This window comes from Delphinapterus leucas, chromosome 13, assembly GCF_059928025.1.
Source record: "Delphinapterus leucas isolate spDelLeu-1000000601 "Yukka" chromosome 13, BTC_Dleu_Yukka2, whole genome shotgun sequence".
NCBI lineage: Eukaryota > Metazoa > Chordata > Mammalia > Artiodactyla > Monodontidae > Delphinapterus > Delphinapterus leucas.
The window spans coordinates 38,435,513-38,451,829 of record NC_143141.1 but is presented as its reverse complement, the minus strand read 5'-3'; the positions used below and the strand labels follow the sequence as shown (position 1 = coordinate 38,451,829).

At 38.6% G+C, this 16,317-nt stretch overlaps 1 protein-coding gene across 9 annotated transcripts in view; it reads left to right on the top strand.

The window, feature by feature from the left end:
* MEIS1 (Meis homeobox 1) overlaps nucleotides 1-16,317 on the top strand; it is a 138,783-nt gene that overhangs the window by 115,261 nt on the left and 7,205 nt on the right. Inside the window, exon 10 of one of the 9 annotated variants that reach the window (XM_089923085.1) lies at nucleotides 1,692-16,317. This exon is cut by the window's right edge and continues 830 nt beyond it. The exons of the other annotated variants lie outside the window; for them this stretch is intronic. Coding sequence (XP_089779211.1) covers nucleotides 1,692-1,812 — 121 coding nt within the window. The 3' untranslated portion in view covers nucleotides 1,813-16,317. The remainder of the gene's footprint in view (nucleotides 1-1,691) is intronic. 9 annotated transcript variants of the gene reach the window in all.

The window sequence follows — 16,317 nt, the reverse complement described above, 5'->3', positions numbered from 1 at the left end:
ACGAGTTTATTTGTGGTAGAGAGTTACCCTCCAGTAACTAAAAGTTGTAATAGAAATTGTTTCCCTTAAGTTCGGTGAATAATGACATTCCCACATTTGATCTGAGTTTTTAGCAGTATATTAATTTTCATCCAGACCTTCACCTTTTAAGGAGCTGATAATAGATTTCTTTTTCTTTGGGCTTTGAGTTGGAAATATGATGGAAAAATGGGGAAACCCAGACGGTACTGTATTGAAACCCAAGATGTGAGCAAATCTTAAAGATGGCAGACTTGAAGATAAAAAGCACAACTACCAAGTGGTTTTCATTTCTCTTTATTGTAATAAAAACATTACACAGAGTCTTTTTGACAGCCTGTAAATATTTTTCCTGTATTGAGCATCAAGCGCAAGTTACTTCATTCTGGAAATAATAATTAAAAAAAAAAAAACAACAAAAACACTTCATGAGTATTTTAGCATTTCCCCTTCACTTCATTTAGACACGACATTTAAAATGTGTTTCTTCCTTTTTGGATTTTTAAAGACTTGTTAACACACATGTACATTTTGTATGAACTATGAGTCACTGTTGAAGAGATTTAATAAACGCTGAAGGGCGGGTTGGGTGTCGATCACTCATAATTACTGGCAGTAACATAATGTATTGAAATACACAATATGAAAGTGAAAAATATAAACTCATGTCAGTTGTTAGCTTGTCATAGAAACCCTGGCCGATGCAGCTTGAAGTTAGGTTTTGACAGAAAAATGAGATGAGAAAAGTTTGGTGCGTTGTAACATTCTTTCATTCCAGCGCTGAACTAATTTTATGCGTCTTTAATTGACGTAAGTAATATATACTACTTGCCTTGGCTGACTAAGGACAAAGCAGATGGGATTTGGCGGGGAGAGGGGATCACAGGGAGAATTTAAATGTAAAACAACAAGACAGATTTGATTAATTAAGAGAAAACTTGGATTAAAAGAAATAACTGCTCTAACTCATACTTGGTCTACTTGTCAGTAGAAACAGAGGAGTATTCTTAAAATGGTGGGTATTAGTACTTGTAGGAATTGGGTTCTGGGAGGGAATGTGACATTTATTAGATTAGACATCGTAGGACAAGTCTATGCCAGCACATTTTTTGAGAATTGAGGCAATTAGGCAAATAATTTGGGTAAAAATATTTTACCTAAATTATCCAAGTATTTGAGGTAACTGCATGTTTTTAAAAATCAACCTCCATAACGAATTGCCTAAATATTTCAGTCTAGCATGCCATGGTAGACTTTGACTTAAAGCATAATAATTTTTGAAATACAACATGTGCCATAAATGTATGTATTCTTCTTCCTTTCTTCCCTCACTCCCAATTATGATTGGAGCCAAAAGTGATAAATAATAGCATTTGGTGCTTTTGTCTTTTTGTGTTTTCATTGTTGTTGTGCTAAATACTTCTGTTATATCAGTGCAAAAATATTGCTAATATGTTGAATGTCATTTAAGTGGAAACTTCTTAAATTTTAAGATAGATGGTTAGGTGGGTCTTTTCATATGTAGGTAGAACTTTGAAGAAAGAGCGCACTCACACACACACACAAAATCAATACTGGGTTCTTTTCTCTCCCGAATACACCAACTTTATTCTTTTATATTGAAAATATGAGTGTAGAATGGTCAAATAAAACTCCCTTATATGTTTTCACAGCCATGTTGCAGACTTGGGAACTCCATGTGATGAGAACTTGTGCCTGCATTGTATCTTTCTTGCTGGATGCCTCAGACACATCCTGCCTCAGCAGAGGTCTAGCCTAGGGTGTACTGAATAAATGTTAGTTTCTTTGTTTACCCCTTCTCATCCACACACTTTCCCATTAAGACCTAATGTTCCATGATTACTTCTTTACCCTCTCTGGGAAGGCAATGGGTCTTAGGTGCAAAATACATAGTTTATGTGAAATACAGTATGTATGTAGACAGAAAAGTCACTCCCCATCAATAGGGTGCATAAAATTCCAGGGTGCATCCAAACCTCCGCAGTGACACTTTACAGAACCATCATAGCTCTTAAAGTTCTCAGATTTAGTACATATACCGGATTTTCCTAGTTTCTTCATTTATTGCCTTCAAAACTGCAAAACATTCAGCCATCACTTCCCATTTATTACCAGTGGGGGGAAAAAGTATGTCATCCTTGGAGATTTCTGCCCCTGGCAGGTAAAAATGTAAACTTATTTAAAAAAAAAAAGAAAAAAAAGATCACCCTTGTTATAATAAACAGATTCAACCGTAAAAGGTCAAGTTTCTTTCTGAGTTATGGTAATAATGTAGCAAATACTTTTATAAGTGATCAAAGATTCTATAAATATAGGTACCTGTGTAGATGTAAATGTTAAAACATTCACAAATTATCCTTTCAACTTCTGAGATCTAAAAATCAATAGGGGGTCAGGGGTTTCGTAGAATTGCTCTGCTTTTTCTTCCAACATAATTTAATAATACATTTTACAGATGTTGTTTAAACATTAGGCACAGATTGTTTTGTCAATAAAACTAAACAGAGGCATGACACAAAAGCAAGGAAAACAGATGTAAAAAGAAAAAACAGTGCACCAAGCAAGGAGTCCTGGGTCATTTGTTTCCTATTCAACTACAAAATGAAAGTGCAGGGTGTATAGTGATTTTCCTTGCCTAGGAATCACCTAGGGATGGAACCGCTTCACACACAAGAGGTAATTTTATTAAGCAGGTGGTTTAACTTCTTCCCTTGAGAATTTAAGTGTAACCTACATTTAAGGTAGACTTCCTAACTGATCAATGGAGTAACAGGTGCAGTATTTTTAAAAGAAGGAAGAGAAGGAGAAATATAAATAGAACAGCTCTCCAGTACCTTTCAGAATGGGTTGTTTTTCTCCAGGCCACAGTTAATTGCTATGCTTTTTACCTTGAGTGTCAACTCTAATAATATTACCTTTACAGGCCCTTACTCTGGGCTTAGATTAGAGCAGTCAGTAATATTCACTAGATAAAATACTGTCTAGTTGCTCATGAGAAAATATTGAAATCAGTCAAAAAGTGTTTAGCTTGCATATTGCCTGAGACAGAGCTGGCAAGGTACCAGGCACGCAGGGTATTATTTAGGGAAGCTGAGCAAATAGCTTGCAGGGAAAAGAGCTGTGAATTTTGAAAACTTCAGGTATTGTCATGTCAGAGAGTCTTAGGAATTCAAAGGAGACGCTGCTTTTGTCTGCAGATTTTTAAAAAAATTCCCAGCAAACAGTCGTCTTTGAAAATGGCTCTGCAGTCTGTGAAATACACTTTGTTGTAAGTTCTACTCGCTAAGTTTACTCAGAGGTTTTTCCCCCCACTGTGTTCAATCACATGGGTAATACTGGGAAAGATGGAAAGTCCTCACGGAAGGGTGGGTGTTGGACCACTGTGCCAGATGGAAAAACCCTGCCCCTTCCACCAGGGGACCCTGAGTCTAGGTGAGAAGAGAAACAGGAAGGGGTGGGTTGGAGGAAGATGGATTAGAAAGTCCAGATACTGTTTTGTGTAACTGCTGTTTCTCCTCCAGCCAACATTCAAGGACAGTCTCTGAGCTTTTGAGGACGAGAGTGTGAGGTCTGAAGCTGAGTTGTTACAACCTGAAGGTACTTTCAGGACCAGGTTGGGGCTCCAGCGAGGTGCAGAGATGAGTGAGTTGGAAGACTGATTCCATCGTGAGCCCAGTGTTCCTGAATATCCCTTTCAAGGCAGTAAAACCAGTGGCTTGGTGCTTGACTTCGAACACGGTGTGGAGGTCAGCAGGACTTGGTGCAAGTCCTAATTAAGCAGACTTGTTGTTTTCAGTGTCTGGGCACGAGTGTCCGATCAGAGAAACGGAAAGAACTCCCCGGGTGTCACCCAGCCGGCAGAGCAGGAACCGACTCCCTTGAGGAGAGTGTGGGAAGTGAGGGGCTGAGAGGCACCCCAATCAAGGGGGGAAAGGCCCAGCATCCACAGGTGGCTGAGGAACAGATTCCCCTGTAAGCCTCACGACAGCACACAATTTACACAGTGCGAGTGAGGGGAGGGAATACGCAGGGGAAAGAATGTTTGGAGTCCAAACATATCATCTGTCGTCCCCACTCCTCACCAAGTAGATGTGTGTCCTTGATCAACTCACTTTGTCTCCATGGGCAACAGTTTCCTCTGCCTTAAATGGAAGGGGAGGGCTGAGGAATTGGTGGCAGTGTAATAAGCCTCTTCCAGCCCTGATATTCTAGACGGTGTAAAAACGTGAACTGAAGCAAGGTGAATGTTCTGAAGCTGATTACGATCCCCATTTTACATTAGAAGCCGGGGGGGGGGGGGCGGGTGAAAAAAACCACACACAACAGGGCCTTTGATAAAGAGACAAACCGGACAATTCATTACAAAATTGTTACTTTTCTTCATCTTAAATAAGCAAATCAAAGCCCTGTAAAATAAAAACTAGATGAAATTAAACATTATCGCAAGACATGAAAAACATGTGTGCTGTCACTTTCGGATTCATAATAAAGATAAATCAGTTGTTTTTAGCGGTGCGCTCTGAGTCTGTGAAGGGCATGACAGATAATAGGCTCGGAATTTCTGAAGTTATGTACAACAAAATTTGTTTTTTCCTCAGGCGTTCAATCTTTTTCTCTAGTAATTTTGTACATGACAAACTTTTTAGCTGGTGCGTTAACAATCTATAAGTAATGGGTTGTCAGGTGTCAGTTAGATAAGATTAAAAGACTGTTTAAGCATTATCCATTTGCTCCTTTGCATGAGTTTTATAGGTCAGGAGAAATAACTTTTTGAATTGTGGTTGTTTGCACATGCTGGTTTTTTCCTCTCTCCCTCCTTCTCTCTCTCTCTCTCTCTCTTCTCTCTCTCTCCCCCTCTCTTTTCTCTCTCGTTTGGCTGTGCTCCAGGGGTACCTGCAAGAACTGTATTATATTACATAACTTCTGCATGTAGGAGCACATTCGAAACTCACACTATGTGCATCAAGGGGACACATGTCTCCGCTGACTTCTGTAAACTCATTTTAGTTTTGAAAATGTTACTCTTTTTCTTCTCAAAGGAAACTTTGTCAGGGGAAACAGCCTCAGCGGAGAACATTATTGAGGTTTTCGGCTTGAGGAGTTTCCTAGCAAGTCAGATTGAGGTCTATTCTTGTCAAATCTGTCTTAAGTGTGTTTACATATAGTTTGCCTTTCTGGTATTTTCTGCTTGCACAGACCTGATCTCCACCTATTTTGTGTCAACAGTTGCTCGGGCCGGTGTTGGGTGATTAACCATTGAGCACTGGGGCACAGGAGCTGTGCCCACAGAGACCCCCCTCTCCCCTCGCACTTACATCACCCTCTGGCTTCAGGCTGCACCTACTTAAAACAAACAGCATTTCTGAGTGATTAAAGAGGCAGCCTGAAATAGTAAAAAGTGGGGCAAATGTTGCCTCCTTGTTGAATAAGACAAGTTTCTCAAAAATGGAGAGGAGCCAGGGGTGCATGGGGAGGGAGTGTTTCTGAGGGCAAATGTCTTGGATCTGCGTGGCTCCAATGTGTGAATGCCTGGAACTTTGTGTAGATTATCAGGGTTTTGTTGTGTTTCTTTTGTTAATTTTTAAGGGGAAAGAGAGCATTTAAAAAAAATAACAACAAAAACACGCCAACACATGGACATATATACACTACCAAGCGTAAGGTAGATAGCTAGTGGGAAGCAGCCGCATAGCACAGGGAGATCAGCTCGGTGCTTTGTGACCACCTAGAGGGGTGGGATAGGGAGGGTGGGAGGGAGACGCAAGAGGGAAGAGATATGGGAACATATGTATATGTATAGCTGATTCACTTTGTTATACAGCAGAAACTAACACACCATTGTAAAGCAATTATACTCCAATAAAGATGTAAAAAAAATAAAATAAAATGAAAGAGCAAAAAACAAACAAAAAAACCACGCCAACAACATGGATGTTTGTAACTTTGGCAAATACAGGGCTGTCCCGTTACATGCCCTCATAGCCTTTGATATTCTCCTCCTTATTTTATTTCCATTCTTATGAGGCCCTTAAGCCTGACCCATTAATATGGGAAATAATTAACTCTATGGGGCTCTTGACACCTGAACAATAACAAATAAACAAAAAACCTTAATCTCTTCCCACCCTTGAGAGCTCCTTTTTCCTTTTACCCTCTTAACCAATGTGGTTAAAGGGCCACAAGATTAGATCCCATCACTGAAGAAGGGAAAAAGTACTTCCTTTTGCAAATACATTAACTCTTTCAGGCCCGTGAGAATTATTGGTCTTGGATTCTAAATGTAACTTAGGTCAAAAACGTATTTCCTGTCATGGGAGACATCTGGCTTACTACTGATTTGGTCACTATTTTTCAAGAATAGTATATTGGGGCTTCCCTGGTGGTGCAGTGGTTAAGAATCCGCCTGCCAGGGCAGCAGACATGGGTTGGAGCCCTGCTCTGGGAAGATCCCACCTGCCAGGGAGCAACTAAGCCCATGTGCCACAACTACTGAGCCTGCACTCTAGAGCCCGCGAGCCACAATACTGAGCCCATGTGCCACAACTAGTGAACCTGCGCTCTAGAGCCCGCGAGCCACAATACTGAGCCCACATGCCACAACTACTGAAGCCTGCACAGCTAGGGCCCATGCTCCTCAACATGAGAAGCCACCGCAGTGACAAGCCCGCGCACCACAATGAAGAGTAGTCCCCACTCACCGCAACTAGAGAAAGCCCACAGGCAGCAGTGAAGACCCAACGCAGCCAAAAATAAATAAATAAAATAAATAAATTTATGAAAAGAGAAAGAATAGTATGTTGCAGACGGTTGGAATTAAATGCACCGTGATTACAAATATATATCTTTTAAGTTTCCAGTATGTTCTACTTTAGGATGCTGATTTGAATGTAAACTGGTAGTTTTGAGGGTTGTTGTCTAGTTGAAGGGTTTTGTTGGCCTGCATCACTAGAACATCTGCTACAGTTGACTTTATTTGATCCCTAGTTTGGGTCAGAGTTCATATGTACTTGGAAAGGGTAGGGTGTAGGAGATGTTGAAAAGCTAATGGAAAGAATTGTATGTGTCCAAAGATGTCAGGTCTCAGCTCCCATGGCTAGTTACCTGGCAGGACTGTTTACAGAAAGGACAGTGCAATGGGTTATGGCAGGGATTCCCATCCTCAGGGCCAAGTGGGGACTGGAGAGAGTGGCCAGAAAAGGCAGATCAGAATCATTCTGAGCGAATGTAGTATAAAAAAGCGTCTTGGGAATTAACTTTTGATTTTTGTCGTGCTATTCCTTTTGAAATAGCAAGTAACAAAGGGATAGGAGATTTTGAAGTTTATCAAAAGGAGCATGGATTAAAATTTTAGAAACAATGCTATAGAATGACAGAGTCCAAGTCCTGGATAAGATTGTGTGCATCCTTTAACAGATGAGGCTCAGGGCCTTACAATATTACACCCCTAATTAGAGGCAAGGAGGGCCTGGTCCGGTGTCTCATGCATTCCACCGTTATGTATTTATTTTTAATGGCTTTACTGAGATATAATTCACATACCACGCAAATCACTCATTTAAATTGTACAATTCAGTGGTTTTAAGTATATTCACAGATATGGGCAACCATCCCCACAGTCAGTTTGAGAACATTTTCACCACCTCAGAAAGAAACCCTGCATCCTCCCCATACATCCATCCCCAGCTCTACCACAAATCTATTTTCTGTCTGTATAGATTGGTCTATTCTGGACATTTCACATAAATGTGATCACAAAATCTGTGGTCTTTTGTGACTGGTTTCCTTCACTTAGCATTATGTTTTCAAGTTTCATTCACGTTGTAACGTGTCAAACTTCATTCCTCTTGATGGCTGAATAATGTTCCATTGTATGGGCATAGCACATTTTCTTTCTTTTTTTTTTTTTTTTTGCGGTACGCGGGCCTCTCACTGTTGTGGCCTCTCCCATTGCGGAGCAACAGGCGCCGGACGCGCAGGCTCAGCGGCCATGGCTCACGGGCCTAGCCGCTCCGCGGCATGTGGGATCTTCCCGGACCGGGGCACGAACCCGTGTCCCCTGCATCAGCAGGCGGACTCTCAACCATTGCGCCACCAGGGAAGCCCTAGCACATTTTCTTTATTAGTTCGTTTGTTGATGGACATTTGGGTTGTTTCCATCTTTTGCTGCCATAAGAATTTGTATATAAGTTTTTGTACCATTAGGTATTTTTGAGAATCATAAGGACACTATCCCCAGCAAACCTCTGTCTTAGGTTTTACAGTTTACAAAGCACTTTGCATAAAACGTCCACTCACTTGATCATCACAATTCCAGCACCTAAATACTGCTATGATCTCAGAGTCAGTAAGTGGCAGTTTTCCTACTCAGTTCTCACGCTCTTCCCACCAGACAGTGCTCTCACTCTTCCTGCCTGTGGCCCGTGTTTTGACTGTGATAATTATGAGCAATGGTGTTCAAAGAAAAGGCTGGCAACTCAGAAGTGAAATGTACATTCTCCAAACTTTCCCCAATGTGACTTCGATGACCGTAAGCATTTTTCAAAGATTTGACAAGTTCCAAGAGGAGGTCGTTTTGTTGGTTTTATTGTCCTCATTTGAAAGATTTTGTCATATACATCAATTGAGAGATTTTGCCTTTTAGTTTAAGTGGTTCCATTTGTGTGTAAGGGCCTACAGGTTACATACTGATATACATTACATAGAGCTTAGGTTTCGAACATTGCTAATTGAAACAGAAGTTACAGTGAACATTCTGAGGAACAGACACAGGCCTCCATTCAGGTCAAACCTAATCTGTGACCAGGTGAAAAGAAAAAATCGAGCTAAATTTTGAGATATCTTCCCTTGGCATGAGTAGAGACTCCAGGCCTGGAAGTTTCTAGTTAGTGAAGGCTTGAGACAAATAAAGGAGAGATTCTAGAGAAAGGAAAGAGCTGAGAGCTACTCCAAGATGGTGCTGAGATTCTAGAACACGGTATGCATGCTAGGCTGGTCACCTAACACAGTATACATGCTGGGCTGGTCAATTCCAATTATTGAGGGGAAATTCTGTTTGGGAAAATAGGTGCATATTTGATCAGTAGGGTAGCCCATACACCCCAATTGCATGGGACATTCACGGTTTATGCCTGTTGCCCAGCATAATTATTAATAATGTTCTTTCTACTCTCAAAATTTTCCCAGTGTAGATGATAAATTATCTGGTCATCCTCTTTACAATGGAAATTGGCAGAACATTAAGATTTGTTTTAAATAACTGTATACTTATTCTGTAATGTTTAAGGGATATTTAGTTAGATGCAATTTTATTGAATTTTGTGAATATGGGAAAATGAGAATTTATATGAAAAATGGTTCAGCTTAAATCAGAGACACATTTATTCTTTGAAGGTATTATTATTCCCATTTTAGCTTTTCATTAGTAAAGGAAGTTTTGCTAGATTATCCTATTGCTTAATCATTGTGCTAATAATCACTTTAATTTCATATACTTGAAGTAAACCACATTTAAAAAAATATTTACAAGGTTATACAAAATCAAATTTGACAAATTGTCCCATTTAAGTAAATATTTTATAGATGCCATTTGGTTACCTATGTTTATATGCATACTTAAGATACGTATAACTACTGGGTATTTCTTATGCTAGGTCTAGTGAGACAGCCCTACAATTGATTCAACTGAGTTTAGAGCCTAAGGCTTTAGTGATATAGAAGGTAGCAAAAGAATTAGAGACTCTGCACTAAGGGAGCCACCCTTGCTTTGAATTCAGTTCAGATTAAAGGATTTAGCAAGCTGAGCTTCTATTTTTTTTAGAGTAAAAAGAAGTCATTTTCCAATTTGCTTTCAAGGAAAACTTCCTGTAATATATAACCAAGTGATGAAGTGTTTGCAAGTTATTTCAACATATAAAGTCCAAAATGAAACTTGGGTTTTGTTTTTACTTTGCATTATATTTCTCAACTAATTAGTGACTTTTTTCACTAGTTGCTTGCAAGAAATTTTATATATAATTAACTTCCTCAACTGTCTTAGCTTCACTTTTTTCTAGAGTAGTTTGCCAAATATACCTATCACTTCTAGAGAAGGGGAACCTTCTCAGACCTCTGATTGATGGGCTTCTTGTGATTTGAGCAAAATTCCAATATTATGTTTCTAGAGTGGATGGAGAGCAAAACACATGCTCCCTTCTCCCCTCCTGTTCAGTCACCTCCCCCGGCCTCAGACACACAGATGATGTATTGCAGTCCTGAAACTGTCAGATCCTGGAGGAGGTTGAGAAACTAGAAGACAGCGCCAAAAACATGATTTCATTAGGTTTGACTTGAGATTGAATCAACTTTCTTGAGCATCTTAAAATCATGTTTCATGAAGTTTTACTTCACAGAGAAAGGGAGCGTAGAAGAAGGCTTGGACCCTGAAGTCTGCCAGTTACAGATCATTAAATCCAATAAGTAAATGTAAATCTAAAATAGAGAATTCCAACAAAAGATTTTGAAGTCAATTTCTTGTTTAAAAGAACAGAGTGTCATGTGGGAAACAGCTAGAACTTGTTCCCTGAAACGTTTGTTTATAAAACAGGCCTTAAAGTTATATTAGAAAATGCTGGCTTAAAAAAAAATGTTGGATATATAATTTTCTTTAAGTGACTGCGATAAAGCTGAAAGAAATGCTACATCAAGAAAATTCATGGAAAAAGAAAGAACAAAACTCTGGAATCCAGCAACTACTTTCCAATGTGAAATTTTATATTTGAAGATATTTCACAAGGCTTAATTCTATAAAAATATTTATAGCAATGAATATAAATAAAATGAATTATATAGCAATTAAGTATTATAGTTGCATGTTGTTCATGTTTAACTGAATAAAGAATCGTGCGTGCAGAAATCACCAGTACTAATATTGATACTTAAGAATGCATGGTATTAATTTTTATTATTATTAAAGTCTATATGTAAGTATTCTTAAGTATACCTAAATAGTAATCAAGATGACTATAATTAATACTTTCCTTAATGGATAGTATAGGTTTATAAAGCATTTTTACTACCATATCCTGTTATTTAATGAAATCTTTTCTTAATAGTTAATAATTTTAGCTTCTTAGGCAAAGGAGGGTACATATTGTAAAATGGCATTTCTACATACTTAAATGGGTACCTGCCATCCTGCTGGCTGGTCACTTATGCCTAGTTGGCAAGAAGCACTATGGGAATGACTGAGAGTCATGTCATTGTTTAGCAACAACAGCATTTTGTCAGAATTTTATTTTTATTTGATTTGATGCGGTTCCATGAGTTGGCTGTGGCATGTTAAAGTAACAAAATATGGACTCCCCTTAATCATCAGTGAATAAGTAAGTGGTAAACACTGAGAAGTAGAATTGAGGAAAGGTGAAAATTCCATTTCTGAAAGTGAGCAAGTAGTTTTTCCTTCCTTTGGTCAGTATTATGGAGAACCATACAAGGAAGACCAAGGGCAAAGCCACGTGGGAAAGTTGCCTGTGGAACTGGGCAGATATACCTGGTGTTTGGTCCTAATGGATGCCCACTATGATCTGGCCACCCCTCCTGGTTCTCACAAAGAGAAAACTAAATTTAACAATCCAGTTTCATGGGAAGGAACCAGGGCAGGGAGTGGAGGATAAACTAAAGGACAAAGGTCAACTTTAGAAAGCTGTTCTACCAGATCTAGACCGAGAATAAAAGGAGGTAGGTGGAATTAGCAGAATGGGGAAAAAAAAAAAGTCTAATAATAAATAAACATCTAGGGGCAAAGACACGAAAGAATAGAGCAAAACTTCCTGTATCTCTTTTTAGCAGAACTCAAGATTCATCTCCCATTCTCCTTGTCTGATTCCTATTTTAAAAATGCAAATGATAAAATTCCGTTTTTAGATGATCCCATGTCTCAGATATTTGAAGGTTTTGCTCCCCTTTCAACCTCCCACTCCCCCTTTATTAAGGGACTTGAGTCCTAAACAAATAATTAGGTAAAAAGAAATACATCTCTGTTTATTTTGACATGGAATAAAGCTCTAAAGCCCATCCATTATCTTCCTTTCCTTTGTAAAACTTCTTGTTTTGAGAAAGGAGACAGTTTGGTCACAGGAAGAAATTCTAATCCATGATTCTACGAGTAAAGGAAATTTAAGAATTCTTTCTCTAATTCAGTTTTCTACCACCTACAGGGTGTCCAGTTCTTAAAAAGTACTTCACAAAAGAAGATTGTGTTTTCAAAGCAAAATGGGATTTTTAAAAACATATACCTTGATGTTTGGAATGAAATATGGAAATGCAGACAGTATGTTTCTCAACCTTAAAGGATACTTAACTAAAAGGATTACCTTTTAAAATGCCCAGTCTATGGCAAATTTGAGCTACATTCTATTAAACCAAGGTGTGAAACTATTTTAATGAGTAAGAAAAACTGTCCTGTTATCACGTATTCCTGACATTATACATCTGAGTTTTAAGGGCTATAATGTTTGGACATCAATTGTAAAATTGTAAAAGTTTTCTCTTACATTTTTAAACGCACAGGCTTTTTAAAAAGACCTTATCAATATGGAAAATTCCAAAGATTGTGTGTATTTCATGGGTATATTTCATCTTAAACTATTTTATGGATATTGGAGAATGTATTTTTTATTGTACTTTGAAATTGGAATTTTGTCATTCTCTTTTATTTCTCTTAAAAAACACTTTCTTCTTATGTTCAAGCTCTAATATATATTTATGTATTCATACATATGAGTTTAAAATAACTATTTTACTGATGCTTCTTGAAATGACAGTGTTATAAGAAGGGAATATGTTCATGTAAGTTTACATACAATCCAAAGGTCTTTTTTGGTTCAGTGTTTAGAAGATTCTTGATAATTTAGAATCTTCTACAATGGAAAGTAAAGCATTCTGTCACAGAAGCGGGGAGGATGAGACACAAGGTCAAAGGGCATTTTAGAAACAAACAGCTGGACCAGTTTATTTAAACAGATACAGGGTTGCGGGAACTGACCTCTGTTTGACTTATAGTGGGAGGAGCAAGAATGTCATTTTATTACTTTGCCCAGAAGGAAAATGTTTTTGTATCTGAATTCACCCCAAGCCATCTAAATACATGGTCTTGCTGTATATAGCTGATTCCAAAGAGCATACATTAAGATGGTCAAGGAAAATCATAAAATACACCAAAGAGAATCAAATGTTAGGATGGTTTTAGGATTGAAAAGGTGATGTTGTTTTTAAAAATAAAATATTTTGCTGTTTACTCAGTTATCTTCAGATAAGGATGTCCACTATGACCCTAGATAATAATATGTTTCATATAAGTATAGGAATTATAATTCAGTAACATTCTGAGAGTTTACTATGTCCTACATGTACTGATAATGTCCATAATATTGAAACAAATATTGTTAATTAAAGTTTGCAAAAGCAAGAACTTCCATGTATACCTACTAATGTGGTCAAGCAGTTCGGATAAAGTGATAGGTGTTCTTAGGTTTTCAAGGTTTTAAAATTTTTATTTAATGAAAGGATTCCCACTTTTACATCTATGAATCCTATAGGTGGCCTACATCTGTGTTGTCAATAACAACAAATGGTCATTGCCACCCAAAGAGAAGCAAATAGCACCTAGTACCTGTGGGCCCTTAACTGAGAAGCTCTGGTGAGGTGTTTGCTCTCTCCACGGGGACCAGAGCGGGCCTGGAGTAACTGCATTTAGTGGTGCCCGCTGAAGACCTGCAGACGTGCACAGCCAGACTCGCCATTCTGAGCAGAGAGTGGCCCAAGGGATGAGAGGACTCAAAATCCTAGAGCTCACATTCGAGAAATAACTCGTTAAGAATCACAGGTGTTTAACCTAGGGCGAAGAAGGGAGAAGCCTATGCGGCATGGTGGCTATAGTTTAAATGTTTGAAAAGCTATCCTGAAGAAGTGAGATTAGAATTGTTTAAATTACCCGAAGGAGTTGTCCTGGTGAAAGGATTTTAGGTCAGGTAAGGCAGAGCCTTCTAAGGGTTACCTTGTCCGTAGACGGAGTGGGCTCTCGGCTGAGGTGGCCAGGGCTGTATGAGAGAGTCCAGCACACAGAGAACAGACTGGTGGTGGCCAAGGGGGCGGGGAGGTGGCAGAGGGACGGAGCGGGAGGTGGTTGGGGTTAGCAGATGCAAACTATTATATATAGAATGGATACACAACAAGGTCCTACTGTGTAGCACAGGGAACTATATTCAATATCCTGTGATAAACCATAATGGAAAAGAATATGAAAAAGACTGTATATATGTGTATAACTGAGCCACTTTGCTCTACAGCAGAAATTAGCACAACATTGTAAATCAACTATACTTGAATAAAATAAATTTTAAAAAAACCCAACAGTCCGGTAGAGGTTACCCATCTACCTGGTGGGGATATCAGAGAGGGGATTCATGTCAGTGACCAGGCTAGGTGATGGTTAAAGCCCCTTTCGAACCTGACATGTAATTTTTCCGATCCCATGGATTTAACAATCATGGATTCAAACCTGAGATGGTTATCATGAGCTGGTCTTTGGAAATGTGAATGTATGAGTGTGAAGGAGGCAAGCTTTGGAATATAGATAACTCAAGTTACTGAGTCTTCTTGTGTGTAGCCTTTTCTTTGTTTTTACACACAAGTAGCACAGCCATCAAAATCCCCAAATCTACAAAATGTTCAGTCATGCTTATTCTTGGACTCAACAGTAGGGTTGTTGCCAGTGGCGATTGGCTCAAAACCAGCTCATGTTTAGATACCTATTTAGTCTGGAATATTCTAGATGGGTAGCACAGTAGTGGCCATGCTCTGGTCAGAACATTGTCGGGGTGGGGGGGATGCTTGCTACCGTTTGCCAGCTCTGTGTCATTCAGCAAATTATTAACATCTCCTGGGTAACATGTGACCTCAAATAAGTCACTTAATTTCTCAGAGCCTTGGCTTCTCATCTGTTAAAAAAGACTCTTCCTATTTTTAGATAAATATCCATAATATATTATGTTTTTAAAAGGGCTTAAAAAAAAGTTATCAGAGTTCCCTCCAAGAGAATGCAGATTTTGAATAGTACCATAGATAAAGAGCCATTTTTGCTCTCTTACCTATGTTAGTTACTATGAAAATTACTTTTGGTATATGCAGAATATTAATATTAAATAATTTTCTAATTGGTCATGCAGTGAAGGCAGTTAATGAAAAAGCAGATTTTTCTTTTCATTTTAATTGGTTATTTCACATGGTGTTTGTGCTACACCTGTGCTTATAATGAGAATGGAGAATTAATCTAACCTTCTGCTCACATGATTCCAATTTTCATGGTTTATACAAGATAATGATAACCTGATTGGCAACACAATTTGTTGTAGATCTGTGTCTTAAATATTTTTATTAGCAGTTCGGGGACTTCATATACAAGAACTGATATAATATATGTTGCCAATAAGAGTTAGCATCAACCAGTGTCCTTTTAGTTAGATTGCAGTTTCATTAGTTATTTTAATTACTTCTCAGATAATGAAAGGACATAAGGATATAAGATGTTGAGAATCTTAAAATGTCATGAAGTATGCATTTTAATGTTAAAAAACCTATCCCTGTCTGTTTAATGGTTTGTTTTTTAGGAACTAGTTCCCTTCCTGAAGTGGGCAGACTTACCAACTAGAATTCATACGGGACTGGGTCTTTTAATTATTAACAGTGCAGTACTAAACTTTTCATTGTATTTTTTATTTGCTGCTCATGTTGCACATATCCAAATCTGAGTTGAGAACTAAAAGCAACTTACTATTTCAGGATCTAATATGTCCTGTTCATTTTCTGTATTTGATATGTAATTCTTAGTATTACGAGGTACAAACAGATCTTAAGAGTTAGAGGGCTTCCCTGGTGGCGCAGTGGTTGAGAGTCCGCCTGCCGATACAGATGCAGGGGACACGGGTTCGTGCCCCGGTCCGGGAAGATCCCACATGCCGCGGAGCGGCTGGGCCCGTGAGCCATGGCCACTGAGCCTGCGTGTCCGGAGCCTGTGCTCCGCAATGGGAGAGGCCACAGCAGTGAGAGGCCCGCGTACCGCAAAGAAAAAAAAGAGTTAGAAATATCATGAGCATGGCTTTGGAGAGCTTTTACTACCACTTGTTAAAATTTTCAGTGGCTAGCCACTTTTTTAGGGGCTACAAAAATTATTTTAAAAAATCTTATTAAGACACTGAAGTGACCTAAATGTCTTAAGATGTTTATTATACGTGTTCAGGACTA